The sequence below is a fragment of the Phragmites australis genome, chromosome 2 (genome assembly GCF_958298935.1).
Source record: "Phragmites australis chromosome 2, lpPhrAust1.1, whole genome shotgun sequence".
Classification (NCBI taxonomy): domain Eukaryota; kingdom Viridiplantae; phylum Streptophyta; class Magnoliopsida; order Poales; family Poaceae; genus Phragmites; species Phragmites australis.
This window is the reverse complement of record NC_084922.1, coordinates 15,371,856-15,397,437: the sequence shown is the minus strand read 5'-3', so window position 1 is coordinate 15,397,437 and position 25,582 is coordinate 15,371,856. Positions and strand designations below refer to the sequence as shown.

Below are 25,582 nucleotides of genomic sequence, written 5' to 3'. Positions count from 1 at the left end.
GATTTGTAGGATTTTTCTAGATCTATGTGTGTTGCATTTTTTATTAGAGTTTCACTTAATCATGATGTTATTTGGTGTTGTTAAATACTGAGGTTGTTATAAGTAATAGTATGCAAATTGCTTATCGTTAGTGCATGATGATGTTTTTTGTCATATTTTTGGTTGCAACACACAATGTTAGTACATAAACATGTAAATATTTTTTATAGATCTGCAATGGTATGATTCAGGATGCTTTTCCAGTATAATTGTGGTGGTGTTTCAGGTTTCTTTTGCTTCAGTTTTTGCTCATGAATAAATATTGAGATGGTCTTACTACTACGGAAAGCTACAAAAGCATGCCAAGCAACATTATATCATATTTGGTTACTTTATTAGTGTACAAAGTTTGCGTCATAGTCAAATTCACTTGCAATAGTTATGATATCGCTTTATTTTTCTTTTGATGATGGATGTGGTTGTAGATGACCGTGAACTTTTCTATGTTTGTTTTTATGATGAATTGATATTTTTCCTTTCCAGTAAATATGCTTTTGTGGAGTTACTTGTGGAATCATGTCATTTTTTGTCATTTATCAATCATGTTTTTACCTTCTCATTTAGGTGCTCCATCCATGTCAATCATGTGATGTGAAAATGCATATATGTCTCTTGTGATGATGAAAGGCATTTATTAATTTTAAGGATAACTTGCTGCTAGCATTAATGCACTTGTGATGTGAAAATGCATATTTGCACTTTGTTGATGCTTTTTGTTTGTGATATATGTACAATCAATTTGCTGCCAATAGGAAGCTTTAGAGTATGGTTAGAAGTTCACGTATATCTTAGAAACATTTTATTTACTTATTACAAGCAATTTGCACTAGTAGTTGTCTTTTTTTTTTTACTTCTCAGAAGTATTTTATTTATTTATTTATTTGGTATGAGCAATTCTTTGACTTCTTAGAAGCATTTCATTTGCCTATAGAGCAATTTTTTTTTTGCTTGTAGTCATTTTTTGTGATGTTATCAATGCAAATGATGGCTCTGCATGATCAAAATTTTAACTTGTACAAGCATTCAAACTCATGTTTATTGCATCCACCACATCAAGTTGTGTAAATACTAAAATATCAAGGAAGAGAGTATATACACTAAAGCCAAGCCTATAAATTGCTATTAGTGAGTATTTCCTAGATATATTTTTGGTGCAGCCGTTTTTTTATGCATCCATTTGACTCAATAATCAAACCGATTCTGTTCTAGCTACTCTGAGATTCCTTATTTGTTTATAAGGAACACCACCGATTTTTCCTTTGAGTATTTGTAATTTGATCTCCACATTATTTAAATCAGTTTTGTACTATGCTGATTTGCTTATTATCTTGTATATGGAGAGATAAATTGTGACAAATAATGGCTGAGTTAAAGCAATGATACATCCATTTGGTCTAAATTTCACACTGGTATGCATTCTTGTTGTTTTTTGTTCATGAGGAACATCACTGATTTACTTTTAAATATATTCTCACTTGCACGATTTGCTTTTAAATATGTTCTAACTTGCACATAAAATATTTTTATTCGCTTTTCGAATGATGATTATATGCTTTTAAATTATTTGCTTTTTAAATGGATATGCAGAATGCAAAACTTAATTTAATTTCTTTTTGTATGTCATGAAATGGTCGGTAGAATGCTAAATATGTGAAGATTTTGTGAATGGAGAGTCACAAGATTCACTACATAGGTGAGTCATATGAGCCTGCACATTTTTGAGTAATGAAGAGCCGTACGTGGAGCACAAAGCAATTATGAACATGAGTATCACCTAAAAAGGCAACAATGATAGCATGCGCTCATTTCATCTTTCTAATATCATTTTGTATTTCAATTTTATGAGGTAATGTGCAATATTATATGTATACTTAGTTATTTCAAAGAAGCAAATATTTGTAAACTAATAAGCAATAATTTGTTTACAGTCAGTCATATCTATTTATTTAGCCAGAACACTTCACTATTTCATAGAAGCAACATATTGTGAACTGCTAAGCAAAATTTTGGTCACTGGTTAGCAAATCTAATGTTCAATAATGCTACTTGACTATTATAGAGAATCAAAATTCTATGAGCTCGTTAACACATATTTTCTCACTAATGAGCAAATCTAGTTATTCAATCAAGCTACTTAACTTGTTCTAAGAAGCAAATTTTTTGTGCTCTGATATGCACAAATTTGCAGAATGTACTGCACAATGTAAATGAATCATTATTGCTATATGTCAGGCAAATCTAGTGATTCACACAGGCAATTTAACTATTCCAGCGAAGCTATACTTTGTAGACTGATAAGCACAAAATAGTAAAAAATTGCATAGAAGAATGCAAAATTATCAGCATATTGCAAAGTTAACTGCAAATACTTAATTTTCCTGTTTTTGACTCTAGGTACTCTAAATGGTCAGTTCAAAGAGAATACAGTCTGCTCATGTGGGATGAAGCTTGTGCAGAATTTTCATTAGCTATAATATGTCCTATTTGTATATGTGATCTGTGCACCTATATTCTTATGTGTACAATATATGTGTTTTTATTCTAAGGGCTTGTTTGTTTTAGCTTTGGATTTTGAAAAGCAGATTTTAGATTCTAGATTTTAAAAAGGTGGATTGTTAAAAGCTGAGGGTCCAAAAGCTAAGGGTTGTTTGGCATCTGGATTCTGGGATGGATTAAATGTTTGCTTTGGTTGCGTAATATCCATAATACCCTTAGTTTTTGTAAGTGTACAGTTATGTCTATTTAAGATTTTTTTTCATTGTATATTTTGAGCATAGTATATTTTCTTTCATTGTATATTAAAGTGGCCATGCATGCACGTTGAGATCATATCGTTGGCGGAGTCCTTTTGAGCTTCTAAATAAACACAAAAGTAATAAAAACTATCTAAAGTAGCAATTATTACGACACGGATCGTCAATCTACCCTCTCATAGAAAACAAAGCATTAGCAGTATTATCACGAAATGCATTCATGTCTCCATCTTCATCTCCTAATGCATTGCTTCCACCTCCTTGAGAAGAAGATTGTTGGCCGACATTTGGAATGTAGTTTTCATCTTGATCACACATGTCAAAGTGTTCATCTCTCAAAGCACTATCTCGAATGAAGTTGTGAAGAGCCATGTATACAATAATTATTTTTGTTTGCTTAACCATAGAATAACTCGGCAAGTCCAATAATATTCTCCATTTCATCTTCAAAACACCAAATGATCGTTCGATCACATTACGCAGAGATGAATATAGATGGTTAAATATTTCCCTTTTACCACTAGGACGTGGGCCTTGTAGAAATTCCGGTAAATGATACTTCTCCCCTTTGTATGGAGCAAGAAAACCCACTCAATTGGGATAGCCAGAGTCAACAAGATAGTATTTTCCTGAAAAAATATGTAATATTAGCGACAGTTGTGACAATGTGGTAAATGAGATGACAACGAGCTAATGTGCAACTATACCTTGTGGAGGATGTGGAAATTTATTACCATATTTGCGGAGTGCATCATTGAACACCCTCATATCATGAACTGAGCCTGGCCACTCAGCAACAACAAAGGTGAACCTCATGTCAAAGTCACATACCGCCAACACATTTTGAGTGGAATATCCATGACGTCCCACATGTGCAACCAGTTCAGACGAAGGCACAACAACAGGTACATGTGTGCCATCTATTGTGCCTATGCAGTTATTGAAATGAGGCGAAAAAGGCAAATCTTCAAGTCTAGAATGCACCGTTCTGAACTCTGAATCTCTTGGTTTGATAATCTCTGCTGCAAGGAGATTGATTCCACAAACTTCCTACTAATTGTTTCGGTTGACCTCTTGAATATATTTTTAACTTGGATGAATGATTGTGGAGCCCCAATAATCTATAAAAACATACCTAAACATTCAATAGAACTCATAACTCTAGTTGACTTCAAACCATAATTTGTCACCAACAAGTCATGTAGCCTATCAAAAAGTGGCCTACTCATCCTAAACATATTGTAGAATTCTCTTGGATCATTCAAGTTTTCCATAACCCAAACATGACCTGAAACACCAGATTCCCTCCTTTCAGATTTGTTCAAGAAAGTATCACCATAGTACGTACCAAAAACGCATGCTAACGCTCCATATTGTGCAAGGCACTCTTGTTGACTACGAGCAAGCTCAAATATTGCATCATCATCATCACTTGCCACATCATCAGACCACTTGTACTCATCTACAAATAAATATAAAGATGGGTTACACAACGATAATAGCACCATTGTTCCATGCAAAACAACAAAACGATAATAGCACCATTGTTCCATGCAAAATAACAAAACGATAATAGCACCATTGTTCCTAGCAATACTACATAACGATAGTAGTACTAGTTCCAAATTAAACAACTACTCCTTTTTCTTTTCCTCACACCATCTTTTCAGCCAATTGAGCCTTCCTTCTTTGGTGGTTAAAGTGAGGAACATATCACGGTTTTCAGCTTTGACAAAAAGCTTTGTAGCCATAAAATGTTCGTCACTCCCTTCAATTGCTCCAGACTCGACAGTCAAACGCATCACTTCCTTAATTGACTCAGACCTTGTAACACCCTAAATTTCAATTTTTGCAATAATTTAAAATTTTGCTAGAAATTAATTAGGTAGTTGCAATTTTGTTCAATAGGAAAAATTAATTTATAAATTTAATTGGCCTAGGTTAAATGTCTATTGCATTCATGCCATTGTAGTTGCAATAAGGTTTTATGTGTGAAAAAAGTTTGCCAAAACTCGCTAGAAATCACTAGTTCAAACCCTTTTTGAAAAATGGTTCAAAATCAAAAAAAGAAAAGGATTTCTAAATTGGAAAATTAGCCTTGGGCCGTTTCTCCCTTCTCTCAGCCCAACTCCCTTCTTTCTCACCTTTCCCGCACGGGCCTCCTTTTCTCCCGAGCCGGCACGCAGGGCCAGCCGACCTTCCAGCCCGCCCAGCCGGCCCCCTCCCCGCATCTTCTCGTTGCTAGGTGGGGCCGCTCAGCCGAGCCAGGTTCCGCCCGAGCCGCTCCCCACCTTCCTCTACCATGCGGGCCCGGCCAAGCCACTAGCCGAGCCGCCCGAGCCACGGCTCACCTTCCTCTTCCTCCGGCCGAACGGCACCCGAGTGCCTCAAATCACCGGCCGTTTCAAATCCGCACCCCCGAGCCTTTATTTGCAAACTAAAGCCCGCCACCGCGATCCCTCCCTCCATTACCTCCTCCCCGACCATTTCCCCCTTGATTCCCCTCTCTTTTGCATGGAAACATTCGCTTTATTGCCATTAGGGGCCACCGACCAATCTTGTTGAATCTCACCGCCCCCCTTCCTCTCTCAGCTATATAAGCTCACCTTCTCCTTCCTTGCTCCGTTCCCCACCCGAAACACCATTTTTCCCCTTTGGTTGCACACAGAATTGACCCTGGCTGCCGCCTTCGCCATTGCCGCCGGTAAGGAGCTCGGCCACCACCCTATTTCTCCATGGCCGAGCCTCAATTGATCTCATTCTTCGCTCAATCGGTGTCGCAGGGCCTCGGTCAACGTCTCCGGCTGCTTCTTGGAGCCTTTCCTGCCGCCGAACGTCATCCCCGCCAAGCTCCAAGGCCACCGCCCGTTCCTCTCCATCGCCGGCCGTCTCCGGACCTCCTCCACCGTCGATGAACCCGCTGTGAGACTTCCCGTCCTCTCCTCTCTCTATTGCGCTAAGGGCCGTCGAAAACCGTGGTCGGATGCGCATTTTGCGCATCTCCGGTGAACTCGCCGCCGTCTTTGCCACCGCCGGCCACCGTCCACCCTGTCCCTTGCCGCTGGCCACCGCCCCATTCAATCTCGGCCTTCTGATCCCTTGTATACGGTCGAGATTAGATACCCCTTGGATTATGAAGTTCAGTCCACCATGGACCCGTGCACCGGCCAAATGGCCGTGGTCCACGAGACCCGTAGACCATTTCCATGGCTTTTTCAGTATAAAAACAATTCAGTTTTTTCTCTGGAAAATAAAGTAAAATTTGCAGAATAGCCCCTATAACTTCAAATGCTTATTACTTTTTGCTCGTAGCTCCAATTTGGGCGATTTTTGCGTCCAAATGTTCGTAGCGACGTGTAGAATCTTTTTTAGGGTTTTTGTCTAATTTTAGTACTGTTTGGTGTACTGCTCTTAGGTTTTCCTTTGTGTGTGCTCTTTCCAGTTTGGCGGTTAGGAGCTGAGCAGTTCGGCAATCTCCAAGACCAAGTATTTGAAGATTTTGAGCAGCACCCTGTCGAAGGCAAGTGCCCTTGAGCATTTCTTTACCCTGTTTTAGGATTTGCTGGTGTAGTTTTATCCTTCATTATGCATGCTTGTCTAAATATGAAACTCCATGATAGGGTTTACTAGTTTTTCTTGAATATTCCTTATCGCCGTTGTTTATTCATAATATAGAATGGGTAGATATGCTAGTGCAGTTAGGGATGGGAAAAATGTTAATCTTGACTAATGAATCATGGAATAAGAATCGGTAAAGGGTAGTTTTTATAGCAATATGGTATAGGGATCCTAGCAGGATGGATGGTTTGAGGTGGCGCCTATGGCAGGCTTGTGTTTGTTCCTGTGTGGGGTCCCAAGGACCGGCTCTTGAACATGTAATCAAGTTAGATTCGCACAACCACGAGGCCTAAATGGGTACGGCTTGGCCAATTAATTAGGCACCCCTCTGGTTCTGTGGGCACCGTTGGACGGTTATGTGAACGATGGAATCGTCTGTTAGCGGTGAAACCTCAGTGGGTGCCTGCAGGTTAGTGGGAGCTTTGTAAAGGTCTTGTAGTGAAACCCCGACTCTACACCCCGGAAGTGTGAAACAACACGAGAATCACAACTTCTGGGGAAAGCTGTGCAAACTCTGCAGAGTATAAACTGATTAATCAGCCGTGCTCACGGTTAAGAGCAAACTTGGACTTCTTCAGGATTAGTTGGAATCAGGGTTTGGTCAGGTTGGTTGGGTATCCGGGTAATGGGATTACCTGGTGAGTCTTGGTAGTCAGATGAAATCCGATGAGTCAATCCTATTGTCATAGTTATATCTTCACTTAGTAAATAGGATGCCTGTTGTTGGTATCATAGGTTCATGTTGCTTAGTGCAGTTAGCCTGCGTCTAAACTTTTCCTTGACTTAAACCACATATCATGTTTCCCTCCACTTGCGGGTACAATCTTTGTACTCACACTTGTTGCTCCCCTCCCTTGCATTCTACCACTGTTCAGAAGCCGGCACTGAAGCTGCTACCTTCGACGAGGATGACTTCGACCCAGAGCTACTTTTCTAGGCTGGTGTGCCCCCGGTCGACGCCTGTGGAAGATGGAGTCCCTGCTGGCGCTGAAGACCTCTTCTTAGTTCCGCTGTGTTTTTCTTCTAGACCCTCGGGTCCTTTTGTAATAGTTTATTGTCGTTGTAATCTTGGCACTGTGATGATAACACTGATGATGTAAGCACATGTATGAAACTAGATCCTGACAAACATGTGTTGTGCCCGGTTTTGTCTGTTTAAAACTGGGTGTTACAGACCTCATTTCACCTTGCAACACCTTGTTGGTTACAACACTAGAAGACCACATATTTTTCATTATGCCTTTCATTATCTTAACCATAGGGTTCTTTCGATACTTCTTTGGGCTATCATTGTTAACAGAAGCACTTCGCTTCAACATATTGGCACCCTTCCTATTGATGTTGTTTTCCTCAACGCCTACATCACCCAATTGTTCCTCATTATTGACATTTGCTCCCACTCCTTCACCAGGAACATAAGAGGAAGAATCATCGACATGACCGTTATCAAACATCCTTTCTAGTTCTGAGAGATTTTCAGGGGACCGTTTCAAAGTTTCTTCCATTCTGCATGTCCCTAGAAATCAAAAAAAGGTAATGTTATGTTAAGCTTGGCTATAATAAAATGAAAAGTAACATATGAGGTAAAAAGTGTTTACATTTGTATTGTCTTTCCACCAACTGTCGCTTGCCACAACCGTTTCTTTAGCATTGTCCCATCCAAGTCCAGTAGCTTTATTAATGGTTAACTAAAAGCTGTACAAACCCTTCAGTGCATCCCATCGGTTTTTCAGCTGCAATTTAGTGTGTTTTTTTTCCTGTCCTAGCGAAGAATTTCTCATGCAGATTCTTATAGCCCTTGGACGTTATACTTCCAAGGGGCCTATTCCCAAGATCCTCCACACAAATTTCACAAAACACTCTATTATGAAAAGCGTCCCAATTGGCTTTATCCAGCACAAAGTCCTCCATCTATTTGTCATAACAGTAGGTAAGCTAGAATCAAACATCACATAAAGCTCTATGCAAATTCAATAGCCAAAATAGTTCAGTTAAATATCGCAAGCATGATATAACAACTATTCTGAGCGAAATTGATGGTCTATACAGATTAGGTAGAAATAGGCATGGTCAAGTGCTAAAAAAGAAGGTGACCCGAATGAATGATTTATCATCGCAACATTTTCACACATTGACATGATCTAAAGAACACATATTTGACTATTGATTGCTTATTACATATATTTTGTCCGAGTAAGCAGAACGTGGTGACCACAAGCCATACCCAAACATAAGAGCACTGAACTTGGCATTCGGGGAACACTTTCTTACAAGTAGTCAAAAGTAGAAACTACATTACGAAGGTGTTGGGCCGAAAATATCGCCGTTTAGCTGAACTTGGCATATGTTGATCTGTCTACTTTACACCACTCCTAATACTCCATGATGTATAATGTTTTAGATACTAATTGGGCAGGCACATAAGATAATTGGCATAACAGAAAGATCGATTAACTGGGAGGGGCAGCCAGCTGGACGAGTGGCGGCTGGACGGCGGGCGTCGGCTGGAGGTGCAGGGCGGCTGGAGGTGCAGGGCGGCTGGAGGTGCGGGCGTCGGTTGGAGGTGAGCAGCTGCTGGAGGGTGAGCGCTGGCTGGAGGTGCGGGGCGGCTGGAGGGCGGGCGCCGACTGGAGGTGCGGTGCCAGCTGGAGGGCTGGAGGGCGGGGCGATGGGAGATCGGGAAAGAGATGGGAGCCGACGGGAGATTGGAATAGAAGGTCGAAAGAAAATATTTCGGGGAACATAATGGTATTGGTGGGTAATTACATGATGCTTGTGTGGGTATTTTTATTTTTTCTTAAATCACAATCTGCAAAAAGCTGGTTAGACACAGATTGTAGATTGTGATAGAAAAGGGGACAAGATTTTGAAAAGCGGATTGTATAATCTAACTGTTTGTTGTAGCTTCAGCTTTTAAAAGCATTTTTTCAGAATCCAAAGCTAAAACAAATATGCCCTAAATCTATCTGGTAGCAAAACTGTGGTGCAACTATTTCGAATTTTGTGCCAAATTCATGTACTCTGTTCCTAGGAAAAACAGATTACCATGTTGATATGTGATGAATAGCACTAGGGGTCAAAACTTGCTAAAATTTGCCATTTCTACAATAGAGAAATTATTGTAGAAATGATATATCATGTTCCTTTTGTATAGCCATTTTCTACTTCAAATCTGCAGTTATTTTTGGGCAAATTTATGTTTAGGTGTAAAGTTTATTAACATTACATGCTACTCTGTTTTTTTTGGTAAAAAATGGAACAACAAAAGGTAGATCAAAGATGAATGCATGTAGAGATGGACAGGGGAGGCAAGTTTTTTACGCACACTTATATTTTTCTAGTCAATACCTGGTCCTGCCGATCGCGCTCGGCCATGGACGCGCTCTCTTACAGTGGTTGCTTAATTGGATAGGGTAACCTGATTAGAAAAACTCCTAATCAAGTAATTTTCTAATAAAGTTATGCGAACAGATTGAATTTAGTATGCACGTGCATGCGTTAGCCACGTCCGAATCTGCACCGAACAAATCCGTATGGATCAGCTACTCTATTGAAGTTTGAACAGTACAAAATTACATAAAAGCCGTTAATGAAAGTACCACAATGAAGTCCATTGGAGGTGTCTCTTTGCTTTCCAGGGCCAACAACCGCCGCTAGTTGGTGTTGGCCCGCCTTATAAACCATGAGAAATTGTCGTAGAGAGCGACGTCTCCATCAAATGGCACGGGATCCCGTAGCCCGGTTGAAGCCTTGTAGGCTTTGTGGTCAGTAGGGAGCCACATCCACAACAGACCGATGATAGACCAATGTTCAATGGTGAAGAAGGACAAAGTCATGGGATTAAGCACAACATGTAGGAGAAACAGAGTCTAAAGTGCCAGAGTCCAACCATCGAGCTTGCTAGGCAGTTCCAGTGGCGACTCGAGGAAAGCCATCTTAGTAACGGCCGGCGAAGGAGGCGATGACCATGCATAGCAGTGGGCCTCCAAGATGGCACACCGCCTCCAAAATCACATACATAGACAAGTGAGTGTAAGCCACTATTTTTTGAGAGTATAAGTCAGACGCATGTATGCACATTACACTTACCCCCTCACACCTAAGTGAGTATTTTCAGCATACATTTAAACAAGATTAGATATATAACCTTGTATAGCGTGGGCACATACTTCGACCACTGAATATACCCATGTGTCCATGTACTATTTCTCTCGAGATTTAAGCTTATAAAAATATGTGCACCCATGTCGAGTTTAGGACTCAAACTTGAATAAGCAGTTTCACCATAAGGATCCTAACCAATTGATCTAGGTTCAGTTCGCAGTGTAAGCCACTATTAGGGTTAAGAAAAATATTCGCTACAAACATATGGATAGGGTCCCTTAGTCTTTACCGTGGGAGCTGAGAGGCTAGGGAAGAGCTGCATCTGGCATCTGGCTGAGAAGGGAGAAGGCAAGAAGGGAGAGGCGGATCCAGCATTTTAATTATGGGTGTACATAGCTAAAAATAATTGTTTGATGATCAAGGTGTGTTGCACATTTGGGCCACCGGGAGCTAGGGGTGAAAGCAGAACAAATAATTTCTGATTTGATCCGTGTAGATACGAATGGGGGTACGGTAAGCCTTTTTAGAAATCCATACAGATATGAGTGTAGATATGGATAGTTTTGTATAAATATGGATATATGTACGAACGTACGATATTGTAAAATATGGTGGATACAGATTATCCGATTTATAGATCGGATTATCCATATTTTACTAGGTCCATTGCATCTGGCCCAGACCAATACTGTATATAGAATAGAATATGAATTCTATCTATCTATGCAATATAATATTTTGAATTATGCTATTATCTCTTGCATGCTATATTATGCTCATTTGATGAAATATTTAGTATTTCTACGTGCTAGTATGCATGCCTCTTGCTTTCATGAAAGGAATAGAAATAACTCTCAGTTTCTTTTTATTATAACCAACCTTGTGATATGCATATCTTGTTTTATATCTACTTGCTTAGAGGCTAGATCTGTTTGGACTTCTTTAGGCTTTCATCACTTCCTGAAAAAGCAATGGTGACTGGTGATAGTACTTTGAGTGAGATTTTGGCTATGCGTATGAATCTACATACTCACGAAAGTTTGTCCCAGTGAAGATGATAAATGGCTTCAAAATAGAGACGAAACTCACACAGTCTTAATACTAATAGACATGATTGCTATCACACTACTTGTTGCTTGCACATCCATGTGCACGAGTAATATTTGATTATTTTAGATCATTTCTAGTTCGACTCACTCTGAAATAATCTGTTTTCTAACTCGTATCTGCAATATCCGCTCCCGGCTTTGAATCCGACAAAAAATATATGTGGATACGGTAAGAGCATTATGCGTCCAAATCCGATTTGTTTTCAACCTACCGGGATCTAATTGGAATTTGAAATAGTGGAGTGCGATAACGAGAAAAAGGCCGATGAGAGTATGAATAGTTTGTTGAGTTAGAACACATTACATAATTATTAATTTTTGACAACTATTTATATCAACATCTATTACATATTACATAGTCAACTTTCTAAAAAAAATTGAGTTTACATTTGTACACCTATGTCCCAATGTGTGTCCTTCAGTGGAGGGTGATGCCGTGGTGGAGAACAAGTGAGAAGAAGAGAGGAAAAAGTTTATAATGCGGTGGCACATTACTTCGCAAAAGTTAAATGCCATACATTTGTTCGATTTTTTGCACTCGATTCTGCAAAGGTTCACGTCAGTCGGACCTCTAAATTGCCTCAACCGGCGTGGCTCTTTCCCTGTACCAACAAAAATGACATTTGCAGACCGCAACCATTTGCTTGCGTGCGCAACCATTTCCCGTACCAACCGTTAGTTGGCTCAGCAGATTTTATATTATCCTTCACCATGCAACCGTGCAGCTATAAAAAGCACATCCACGGCGCCCACAAGATTGACTACGCATTGCTCGAAATGCATAAAAGAAAAGAAAAAATCGTATCTGAAAATTGTGAGAAAATATTATTTTTAGCTTAGTTTATGGACCAATTATCATGAGCCAATGTGCATTCACATAAAAGCGCCATAGCTGGAAAAAGCGACCAAAGGTCCTTTCTAGTGCGTTCTAAGATATATACAATGAGACATTGGAGTATGTTTCGCCAAGGTAGCTTTGGCACGATTTTGGCGCTTTTGGCAGGATCAATGAAAAAAATTACCCGTAAACATTGGACAGTTTTCAGAAGCTGAGTCACAACCTTTTATTGCTCATTCCCACACTTGCATTTTGTGCTATTAGTGTCAAACTCGCTGTTAGTTTCTTTTTTTTTTGTTCTAGATAAAGGCTAAAGTTTCTTTTTTTAATGTTCTGTCAAACACCTGATGTTATGGGACATTTACTCTCAAGTTCTAAGAACTATCATGGAGGCTCGAGAGGCTGCAGTAAGTGAAATGAGCAAGCGACACGCGTAGCTAACAATTCACAAAATCACAACTAGCACTAAAGCGAACATCTGACCAGTCAAAACACCATTTGAACACTGATTTCCATCTATCCCACATGCATATTTGGAAAGCAACCTAGATGACAAGCAAACAAGTGAAGTGCACCTTGCTTGCTTGCTATAAATGGCTCAAACCATGCAGCCACGGTTGGAATTGATCTTGGCTCCCAAAGTGCACCTTAGCAGAATCGAGAAAATGGGGAACCCCACTTCCCTACGTACGTTGATCGGGGGTTTAACCAACCTTAGCTTGATTGCGGTCCTAAGCCGTGCGACGCTATATAAGAAGAAAAAGAGTCTAGCTCTGGAGATGATTTTTTACGTAACGTGAGATCCAATCACCTCCCTAAACCTTAACCGATCTTTAAGGGCGTTGTCAATGGGGTGAAGATTGCCGCCCTTGCAGCACCCACACTGGCCACATCTTCACCAAGCCATGCATCACGCCGGCGACAACTTCACTGACGGTCTGCACGACATCAACTATGCTAACACATCACCTCCTCACTGTCAACTCAAGATGGCATTATCGAATTCGGGTAATTAACCATGCTTCCGCTCTAATGTTTCGTGTTTGATCCTAGGGCTAGCATCATGTCAATTAGATGAGAATTAAGGTCTAACATTTAGCATTAGAGCCATAACTAGCCTTAATCAAACCAAATTAAGTTTAATGATGTTGTATTATGATCGGTTGACACCAATTAGTGGTCAATTAGTCTTAACTTTAATCGGTTTAAGCATATTAATGATCAATTAGTCATGTATGATCAAGTTTAGGTTTAATTAATGTGAATTAGGCTCGAATTAATGATCATGGTCATGAATTTAGGTTGTTTATGTCTTGGGTTAATGTTAATTATGCATGATTAAGTGATTATTAGCCCTAATTAGCCTCGGGTTAGAGCCAATTGATCATGTTATAGTTCGTTTGTACACATGTATGCGTGTTTGTGTGTTTATGTGCCGAATTGGGACTCAGATTGGGTTAAGTCGGGCTCGGGGTTGGACTTTTTGTCTCGCCTGGGCCCCTTTGGTCTCAGACAACAGCTTAGAATGAGGGGAATTTGGGGAATCCAAAGAACCCTAATACAAATTTTAAAGAAAATCCCTAATTCCCAATTCAAAGTCCTAGACAAGAAGGAGAAGGGGGTCTTACGTGTTTTGTGTGCTCATGTCGTTGTCGGAACCTCCTCCTCCGGCGGATTCTCCTCCTCAGGTGCACGCGGATCTTCCTAAGCCGCCAACATCTTCGTCTTGTGTCTGCACATCGGAGCTCCGCCGCCTGGCACTCCTTCTCTCCGCGTGCGCCATCCATGTGGGCGATACCATAGCTCCAATCGACGAAGGCACACGCGACCTCGATCGTGCACGCACTCCGACGAGTAGGCCCATAACACCGCCCCTTCTTCTTCCTTCTCTCTCTCCTCCCATTCTGTCTCCGTTGCTGGCGGCTTGCTGTCACCAGAGATCTCTCATGCTCCGCCACCGCCACCACTATCGTCTCTCTCTTTCGGGCCGTTGCAAGGAGCGGAGAGAGTGAGGGTTAGGGTTAGGTTAGCCGGTGTCGACGGGTTTTGTTCGAGCAAAATCGCCGACAGACCGTCGATCTTCTTTGGATGGCTACGAGACTTCGCGCGTGTCGGTCGGGCCCGTATGGTAGATTGGCCTGGCTGATGAATCAGGCCAGCGCAGGGAGGTGATTGGGCTACGCTTCGGTCGGGCCCACGCTTGTGCACGCTACACATGCTAAGTTTTCGTGCTAGCTGTCTTCTAGGCCCATGTCGGCCGTTTGGGCCATCATGAAAGCACGTGGGTCACACGTGAGTTGAAGTTGGCTGGGTCTTTGGTCTGGGCCGGCTTTAATGTTTTGGGCTATTATAATTTCTAGGATTTCTATTGATTTTCTGATGTTTCTCTTTTAAGCACTGGAATCTTTAATGAACATAGCCCAATTAATTGATGTTTAATGTATAAAATTTACGAATATTTCTCTGGATGAATTGGAAGCAATGTTGTTTTGGCAGTGGTTGCGTACTGACCAATGTTGTTTGCGATCATGCGCTGAATTTATGATTAATTTTATGAAGGTCTATACTTACTTTCTGACCAACGATGATTGTAATTATGTTCCACTTATGATGATTTTAATCAGACCAACATAGGGTTATCTTCATGCAAATATTTCTTCATGATAATGTTCTAATTAGGCCTAATCTTTTCTTCAGCTCTTAAAGACAATGCTTCCTCTGTTGCCGCCACAATTGACAGCATAGATCAACTTACGGGGAACAACTTCCCCACTTGGAAAGTTAAAGTGACGATTGTCCTTGGAGTTTTGGACCTTGACTATGCACTCAGGGTTGATGCTTTCACTATTCCCGTCGTTGGCGTGGAGAATTCTAATGAACTAAAAAAAATGACGCACTTTCTGAGAAGTGGGAGCAGTCCAATCGCATGTCACTTATGATAATGAGGAATTCGATCTCAGATGCTATAAGGGGAGCAATCCCTAACTTAGAGAAAGTTAAGACGTACTTAGCATCCGTGGAGGAGCAATTCAAAGGCACATATAAGGTTTATGCCAATACACTCATTTAGAAGCTCCTCAACACTAAGTATAATGGGTTTGGCAACATAAGAGAGCATATTATGATGATGACTGACATGGCTGTCAAACTCAAGGACATGGATATGGAAATTTTTGATGGTTTTCTTGTCCACTTCATTATGATCTCTTTCCCTCCTGAGTTTTTTTCCCTTCAAGATTAACTACAATACTCAGAAGGAGAAATGGACCATGAGCGACTTGATTGTGATGTGTGTCCAAGAGGAAGAGAGGCTGAGGGCTAAAAACAAAGATTCTATTAATCAAGTAAGGAGCCACATGAACAAAAGGAAATTTCAAGCGGATTATAAATATAAGAAGAAGTTGTTTTTCATTGCTAAGCACGACCAGGCAGCACAGAGGGCGCCCCAGGCACCTGTTCCTTTTGCCCCTGACATTGAAGAAATCGAGGATGATGGCTGCCACTTCTGTAACAAGAATAGACATTACCAGAAAGACTGTCCTGGTTTCCTGAAGTGACTTGCAAGAAAAGGAAATAATATAATAACATTCATTAATGAATCTCCTTATGTTAATTTATCCCTTATTTCATTGACTTAGGTGCCATTGTGCATGTTGCCAACTCATTACAGGCATTCCATACAGTGAGAACCATAAAAGAGGGAGAGCAAAGTCTTAGAGTTACCATCAGAAGAAAGATGAAGTTGACGTAGGTCACTTCCATTAGTATTAGATATTGGCTTCATTCTTCAACTTAATAATGTTTTCAGGTTCCTTCCATGAGGAGGAATCTTTCTTTAGTTTTTCCATTGGACGATTATGATTATTAATGTAATTTCAGAGATAATAATTGTATCATTAAGCTTAAATTAAGAAATTATTAGTCTTGCCTCCTCTGAATGAGTTCTTGATATCTCTGAATGTTTTTGATATGAATAACGGAACTTATTCGAAACCGTGGTGTTGTCTTTTTGGCCACGTTTCGAGGGGGAGAATAGAGCGTCTCATTAAGGAATTGTTTCTCCACCCTTTAGACTCCTCTGACTTTGACCATTGCATAAATGAGGGGGAGCTATTGAGGTTTTTAAAATTTCTAATGAAGCACCTAACAATGAGCCTCAGCAGCCCTAGAAGATCCCAAATCGTATAAAGAACGTTTGCCTAAAGTTTGAGCAATAATGGTGAATGTGACTTAGTAGAAACTCCCGACAGAGCCAAAATAGTAGGTTGTAAATGGGTCTACAAAATAAAGCGTGACTAAGGAAAAACACCGTTGAGGTCCAAAGCAATGCTCAAAGAGAAAGCATTGACAATAATAAAGCTCAACAAATGATTCTTTTTGTTTTGGTTCAAATCATAAGGAAATTGACAACTGCATTTAAGTAAATTTTAGAAGGAAAAAAACCATCATCTTAGTCATAAGAAGGTTTCTTACGTTCTTTGTAATGATATTCACCGAGATAGATCCAAAGGCATACATTGATAGAGTAATAAATAAATACAATATGCATAAGTGCTCTACCTCGCATGCTTATGTTGTTAAGGGCAATAAGTTTGAGACATTTTAATATGCAATGTCTGAGGAACTATTATGAAGCTGATCAGATGAAGTCGGTTCCATATGCTTCAGTTGTTAGAATCATTATGTACACACCTTTATTTAGTTTTTATAACTAGGATACTTGGCAGACATCAGTCAAATCTAGGACTGGATCACTAGAAAACTATTTAGAAAGTCCTTCGCTATTCGCAAGGCACTAAGTAATACACGTTCATATTTAAGAATCTGTTTGTGAGGTGTGTGTATACTAAGAAAATAATGACATGTTATATCTTCACCCTCGCCAGAGGAGCTATCTCATGGAAAAACTCCAAACAGACACTTATGACATCGTCACCAATGCAAACTGAGTTTGTAGCATGTTATGAGGCTACCGACAACCTGTATGGCTAAAGAACTCTATACCTAGATTAAGAGTGGAAAATAGCATTTTAAAACCACTTATGCAATTTTTCTAAGTCACGTGGTACTATCAAACACATCGACATTAAGTATTATGTTGTGAAAGAAGGAATTCAGAATTAAACCATCAGTGTCAAGAATATTAATACTGAATTAATGCTTGTAGCATTGCTCACTAAAGGCTTACCACCCCATTTTTTTTTATTATGTTACCGACATAGGGTTATTGGAAAGCCTATAATTCTAGATAAGAGGACCATAAACCAAATCAACTCCCATTAAATATAACGAATTTCAATTTCAAGATGAATTGGTATACTATAGGTATTTAGGTTTCAGTGGTATTTCATTAGCTACTATATTGCTTTGCCTTGGTGTGCTGTTTCATTGAGAGTGAGCTTATGATGTTAGCCTTATGATCAAGGGGGGAATGTTGGAATTGATCTCGGCTCCTAACGTGCACCCTAACAGAACCGAGAAAATAGGGGAGCCCCACTTCCCCATGCACCCTGATCGGGGGTGCAATCAACTTGGTTGTGGTCCCACGCTGTGCGACACTATATAAGAAGAAAGGGAGTTCGGTTTTGGAGATGATTTTTTGAGTAACGTGAGATCCAGCCGCCTCCCTAAATCCTAATCGATCCTTAAGGGTGTTGTCAACGGGGTGAAGACCGCCACCCTTAAAGCACCCACTCCGACCACATCTTCACCAAGCCCTGCATCACGTCGACGCCAACGTCACTGATGGTCTGCATGGCATCAACTACGCCAACACATCATCTCCTCACTATCAACTCAAGATGGTGTCACCGAATTCGATAATCAATCATGCTTCCACTGTAATGTTTTGTGTTTGATCCTAGGGCTAGCATCATGTCAATTAGATGAGAATTATGGTCTAATAGCCACATCTCCCCCTCCCATGCTCGTGACTGAGCTTAGTGGTGGTGGACACTAGAAACACACAGAGCTCTACGCTCTTGTTCACTTGCAAAGCAGAGCGAGCCACCAATGTCCTCTCCTGTAGTAGTGAGGCTCTGTCTGCAATTCTTATGCTGGCATCTGCTCTTCGCCGTCCTTGTTACTCTCTCGTTACTGCTGATGGCGATTGTCGGAGGACAAACTCTTCGAGCGGGGATCCTGGGGGACCCCCTTTGAGATTCGGTCGGGGGGATTATTCTGAATCTACCTCGCACGTGAATTTAATGCGAGTATATGAGATGTAGGCAGGACGGATGATCGACTGCTAGTGGGAGTAAATGCTCGAGGGGTTTTAGACAGGTTCGGGCCGCACGGAGCGTAATACTCTACTCCTGTGTGTATGCTATTAATGCTCTGTGGATCTCTTGTGTTACAAGATTTTCTGTCTAAGTCTAGAGCTTTGGTCTTCAAGTGCCGATCTCTCTGAGCTTCTACTTGTCGGGCTTTAGACTTGTGCGCCGTGGGCTTGTCTTGTTCAGGTGTCTCCAACTTCTAAGACTTGTTAGCTTCGGTCGTCTTCTCCGGGGTGCACCCCCCTCTTATACTGCTGGGGAGGCTTAGCGTGCCCAGAAAGGAGGGCACGAGTTCCCATAAGCTATAAATGGAAAGCAACCATCATGGGGTTGCAGCTTGATGTTACAGGGGGTTGAAAATCCGTCCTCGGCCGGTCTTGTCGCTCATTATGCTAACTTTTAGCCGGTGTAGTGGGGGGCCCATCGGGCAGCCGCCAAACGACCCTGCATGCCCGCTCGATCAGAGCTAGTCTGACACAGCAGGGGGGCAGGCAATATGCCTTGAGCCTAGCGATGATATCTCCAAGCCGTTCCCTTCATGGGCCCCGCAGGGTGACGTGCGATGGGACCCGTCGCATTAAATGTCCCCACGCCTTGCCAAGCGTGGCAGGGGCTGGCGTACTCAGTACGACAGGCATGGCGGGGGGGGGGGGGAGTGGTTGGAAGTGACAGGCCGCACTCCCTCTTAAATGCAGCATCGGGCCTTCCACCGATTGACACCTCACCGTATAGCCCTTGTGGGGTCCACCAACAAGGGGCTTCTTAGGCACCTTGGAGTCTTGGTGACTCGCCTGCAAGCTTGTTGACCATCCGATTTGGTGTGGAGCGGTGGCAAGGCGATTATGTGGGGACGCGGAGACTCTTGCCTTTGTGGCTCAAGCTCTGAAGTGATCACGGTGGCGAGGAACCGGAAGAGAGGCTAGTGGTGAGACCTTGCCTTGGTGGCTTGGTGACTTATCTGGGTGGAGGCTTTGTGACTTGGTTGTCCAAAGGCCGTGATCGGGTGCCGATCGAGAGCATATCTTTTGTGGAGCTCCAACGTGGACTAGGGGTGGTATTCATGCCATCGATACCACGGGAAAAAAAAAATCTTATGCCGAGTTTGCTCTCTCTATCTTATTTACGTTTTCGCGTTTACTTACTTGCAATTTACCTTCTTAGATAGATTGCAAGCGCTTTGATCGGTAGAGTAAACACACTAGATAAATCTAGAGCACATTTAGATAGAAATTGTTATAGGTTTATCTTATGTTATTTTTAGAACCGAAATAATTTTAAGTGTCCTAATTCATCTCTCTTAGAAGTTACGGATACTTTCATATGTTTACAGTGGAGACGTGGTGGTAGGGTTCCAGTCATTGGAACCCGTTACTGGGTAGAAGCGCTTGACCTTCCTGTGAAGTCGCAGTGGCAACATGGTACCTAAACTTCTTGCTACCCTTGCCCATGTACTCCTGGTTGGAGTCAAATTTTCAACTAATGTTTTAAGCCATTTATGATAGTTCTTAGATGTGGTTCATGTTTTCTTTTAACAAATACTCGTACGTGGCACCGGTAGTTTCTTGACCATTTAGCACAACTTCATCGGTGTAAGTGCTTGAGATTTGAGAGCCACAGATTCGCGATATTCTGATCAACAGAACACTTCAAGTAGCTTTAGAAAAAGACAGCGGGAAATACAAAATGTAACTTCAAGTATTATTGTTCAATAGGAATATCCTCAAATTGAAATTTTTCCTTCTTTCAGAAAAAATGTATCTTTCAATTGTCATTGTGTCCCCATTTCCCACATGAGTATTCCAATCATTGATCAGTTTTTGGCATTAAAAAACCCTCAGCGCAACGTCAAATTTCCTTGTCATCTAAGTGTGGGAAGCTGTTTCCCCAGAAGGAATGTGTCGATCAGCGCGAGCCCTTCCTTAGGCTTGTTGAGGGGCACCAAATGGCCAGCTCCTCTGATTGTCGCCATCGTCATGCCATGATACTCCACAAATCTTCCTGCAACCTACAACATTGCACGCATCCTCCACTCAGGGGCACTAGAATAGAGATTCACATTCAGAGACTAACTTTACTAACAGGATCATCATAACCGCCAGAAGATATCGAGTTGATGGTTCAGAACTTCTGACCTGTTTGTTCAGGTACCAAGGTTGCCACTGTGTCTTGATAGGCAGGCCAAGGGCTTCCACACAATACCGCGATCCGATCACCGGGACCCTACCGTCTGCATCCCCACTGCACGGACAGAGTTATCAGTGAGTCCCTGGCACTAAAATGACTTCTACGGTTCTACCCTATATGTTTAAGACTTTATGTTATCAGAGATCAGAATCATTATCTTGCAGAAAGGTTACAGGACGTTTTCAGAGGAAAAGATCTGTACATGGATAAGTAATAACAAGGTTTATTTTGCGTACATAGGAGAACTGGAAAATGGAGCAATCAAACCTGTAGAGCCAGACTCTCAGTCCTGCTTTGATGAGCTTGGAGTAGACCGGTAAGATGGAAAGTACCGAAAAATTGTATGACCTCAGAATAGAGTCACTGCATGATACACAATAATAAAAAGAATTCAAACTTGCATTCATGTCTAAATGTGCATATATTCTCCTAATAAAATATGAAGTGAAACCTTGATTATCTTTTCGTAATTACTGTTCTGTTCAAATTTGAATCTAAAGACTACAAATGTAAAGATATTTAGCATAACAATTTGAGGCTGATTCACCTGCAAACTTGCCATTTCCGAGGGAGCGTTCCATTGACATTTGCATGGAACGCTCTCTGCACATCTTCCCTATTGAAGTACTTCTCAGCATATGACGAGTAGCATGCGTCATATCCTGAGAACATCCTAATCCTCCTCCTGAAATGTTCCTACCATGAATAAGAAAAACATTAGGATTTCAGAAGCAGAAGCGATGTTTGAGCTAATTGTCCCTCACCTGATCATTAGCTGTGAGGGCTCGATCAACAGCAAGTGCTGCTGATGACTGAGGAAGATTGCACCTGGGTGCATAGATGTTGTAAATGTCGATCTCGTGGTACTGGCTGAATACAATGTTCATGGCTTTATCACAATCGTCAGTCCAGTTTGAGATCCTGAAGTTGCACACCTTCTTGATGCGCTCGTAAACTTCATCTGACACTACTGAGTGGCTCCAGGCATATTCAGACAGACCCTTTGAGTCGTAGTAATCATCAGTTAGTGGATTACCAACCTACATTGGGCCAATCCAAATGTTACGACACACGAAGTTCTGAACTTATTTCGTAAGAACTGCACAACGTTTTTCAGAAAATGCAGAAACACACAGAAGTGTCAGTTCACTAGAAGGTTAATAAAATCCCAAGTTTCTTGTAATTCTTACTGACACAAGTACATTTTCACAAAACAGTTAATGTTTCTCATCTAAACCACAAAATTGTTGTCCACTGGTTTTTTAAAAGAATTAGAGCAACCTAGGAGGAACTAGGTGGCTTTTTATTAAAAAGGAATCGAAGAGGACTTGAATTTAGATGGTTTAGATGTACATCGACACCCTCAACCAATGTTGTGCACTTGTTGACTAGCATATACATGCCTTACCATCCAATTGCCAAAAAGAAAGCTTGTTGGCCGTACATTGGAATTGTTTGGAATCAAGGTGCAGCCTTCTTCGACATGACGGAGGAAGCCGCAAGACCCTTCCAGCAAGGCTTCTTCTGGGAAGTCTTTGCGATGGCAGCATGGGAAATTTGGAAACAAAGGAATGCTAAAATCTTCCAACATAGTAACCTAACTCTCAGAAGATGGAAATCTGCCTTCTTGGATACTGTGAGCTTACAGCTGCACAGAATGTCAGACCCTGTTAATGTAAACCTGTCTCAATGGTTTAACTCCCTTGTTTAGCGTGTTTTCTCTTTCATGTTCCTTGTTTGAGGCTTGCCATCTATTGGCGTTGTACAGATCGTTTTCTAGTTTTAATATATGTTCAGTAGGGGCCTCCTCTACTGGAGTTCTTTTAAAAAAAAATTGCCAAAAAGAAAGGGCAAGGCCAATGTATTGACAAATCAAATAGTCAAAGGATGCTTCTCTCTAGATTCTCACCATGAAACCTTGAAGGTTAATGTATGTGTTGGCTTTGTCTTTGTTCCTCCCACAGACAAGTTCAGCAAGCTGTGGCACGTAGTGACCTGCATAAATTCAAAATTCTTCTTGAGTGGACATGTCAGTAATGCCATAGCCATTCTAAAGGGCTAGCGGTCTAGGTTCCAATCGACGAGTGTGATCCGGCATGAAGGAACCAGAAATTCCCTTTTCTTTAGATAAAAATAAAGGAATTTGAAACTTGCAGTAGTATGCTTTGCCTCTAATTACATGGGTTATGGTTTCTTGCTTTCAGAAACCATTTGTTTCTTTACGGTAAACATATACACGATGCAGGTGTACCCATCATGAACATTTTGTGAACAGGAAGAGATCTAGGAGGCCAGCATCAGCATTGTAAAAAAACAACTGTCCAAAAAAACGTAATTTATATGTTTTGAACATAAAACGTAATTTAACGGCTTCCAGAACCTTATCCAGCTGCCTTTGAATTTCTTGATATACTTATTTATCTATGTTGAAAAAATACACAAAGCTAATTATTGTGATCAAAATTTGGAATTTTTAAAGACATGTACAGCCTGAACTTTCAATGTCAGAATGGGGTTTCTTGATTTTGATCAGTATAGAAAAAGTATAGTGAAATTCAAGAGTTTAATGGTTCACTGCATTAATTAACATTAAAATACAAGGTCTTGAGAACAATTATTTTTTGTTTCTGGATATCAGATTACACATTTTCTTTACTGAGGATCAGATAACAATTCTCCTGTTCATGTCAAGAACTACCTGCGTAGCTCTCTCCGGAGATATAAAATTCATGGTCCTTGTACTGCGGAAACCTTTTGAACCAATTTACAAGGAAGTTGTATGCATCCTCAGCTACAAAAGGAAATAACGCCACACACATGTTAAACATTTTCAAACAGCGATGAACCAAATACATACTCCCTAAAAAGTACTGAAATTACCTACGAAAGTATCATCCAGTATGGTGAGGTCAGAGGATGTGTTGGTGTAGGAGAAGCCAACCCCAACAGGAGACTCCAAGAACAGCAAGTTGGCCTCTGGTAAGAACAATCCAAGACACAGAAATTATAAGGTTTTTGCTTGAAGAAATTGCCGTGATCTTAAGCAAAATGTTGTTGCCGGCACCTCTGTTCCACGCAAACTTGTTGAACTCAAGCCCTGCTCCATATCTAGTAACCCTGAGAGGTCCCAATTCAGAAGAAGCTCCATACCCAACTGATGAGCAACCAGGTCCTGCATGTTGTGCAAAAATGCTACCACATTATTTTTTCTGGAAGAATGCAGACAGAGTACAGGAAAAGATAGCATATAGTTAACTGCAAGGAGAACAAGTTTATTTCTGCGAAGGAACCTTGACATAGGTGAAGCAAAAATAGTTGTTCAAAGAATAATGATATATAAAAGATCACGAAGCTCCACATAAAGCATACATGAAATGGAAGAAACAAATCAGCAAAATGACAGAACAAAAACACCTGTACTCTGCTTCACTAACCCCACTGATCAATGATCACTGCAGATTGCAAGTTACTACAGCTGCAGAATTAGCTGCAACACAGCTCTAACAGTGAACCAAGCACAAACAACACCACTAGTTAGTTCTTTTGATCTGTCATTCGTTATGCATGACCACGTTAAACAACAGATTAAAAAATAAAAAAAAGATAAGTAGTAACCTCCATTGAGCCAGAGCAGGAGAGGCTTCTGAGCCGGCGACGCCTGGGCCTCGAAGAACCAGTAGAAGAGCGCCCTCCCGTTGTGCTCATTCACGGTGACGTACCCGGAGAACTGCGACACCGGAGGGCTCCTCGGTTGCCCGGGGAGGAACCCCACCCGGTCGCCTTCCTGCTCACTGTAATCCGCTGCCGCTGAGTACCAGTGCGAGCTCGGGGAGGAGAAGAGGAGAAAAAGAGCGAAGACAAGCAGCTGCTGAAGTTTGTGCAGGGGCGACTGGGGAAGAAGACGCCTTGCTTGCGCTGCCATTGTCGTCATGTGAGCGTAAGGACCTGGTCTCTGCACAAGGGAAGGCGGGGAAGACAAGAGTTAGGAGCAGGGGCATGCGCAGTGCGACTGTGCAATGGATCAGAAAAAAGGCGAAGTACTCAGTCAGTCAGTAGTAGGGGCGCTGGAGGGGCTCAGCTCGAAGTGTGTGACAGTGAGATCATGTGAAGTGGATGGTGTCTGCCATTGGAGGGGGCTCAGCTCAGCCCCGGAAGGATCACAGGTTGGCTGCAGAGGTAGGCGCTTGCTGGTGGCGCATGTGAGCGTAGGATAACGATTTTTATTGGCTGCGTTGCACCCTCGCCGAGGGCATCTTCTTCTATCTGCATATGCGTGTATCTGAGTGGCCTTGGCACGGTCTCGACGTTCAAGATTAGATTCGATTCGATCGAGCCGTTCTTGGCAGTTAGCCGGATCGACGACGATGCAGTCAGGCACCAAGAAGTGCCAAAAATAAATGATTTTTTTTTTTAAAATTACAAATATATATGTCTGTTTTGAAAAATTGCAATTTTGGACTCCTTCGCCCACTGTTAGGGCGACAGGAACAAGCATGGCTACCTATTGCCCTTATCGCCCATGGAACAGGCGACATGTACTTGTAATTTTTTCAATAAAATTAGGACTTATTTTAAAAAGAAATTATATATTTAGAATTGATTGTTTTTGAGATATTTGACATTGAAATGCTGACAGAACAGTTGCTTGGAGTCATATGTCGC

At 41.4% G+C, this 25,582-nt stretch overlaps 1 protein-coding gene across 1 annotated transcript; it reads right to left on the bottom strand.

The window, feature by feature from the left end:
• Window positions 1-20,413: 20,413 nt before the first annotated feature.
• LOC133900852 (serine carboxypeptidase-like 26) lies at window positions 20,414-25,156 on the bottom strand. Its single transcript, XM_062342113.1, has 11 exons — window positions 24,962-25,156; window positions 24,536-24,872; window positions 23,985-24,092; window positions 23,801-23,896; window positions 23,619-23,711; window positions 22,830-22,915; window positions 21,685-21,960; window positions 21,468-21,616; window positions 21,188-21,283; window positions 20,869-20,974; window positions 20,414-20,741 (listed from the first exon to the last, which is right to left on the bottom strand). Exons 2-11 carry the CDS (start codon window positions 24,849-24,851, stop codon window positions 20,595-20,597), a joined length of 1,473 nt encoding a protein of 490 aa, XP_062198097.1. The 5' UTR covers window positions 24,852-24,872; window positions 24,962-25,156; the 3' UTR covers window positions 20,414-20,594.
• Window positions 25,157-25,582: the final 426 nt, after the last annotated feature.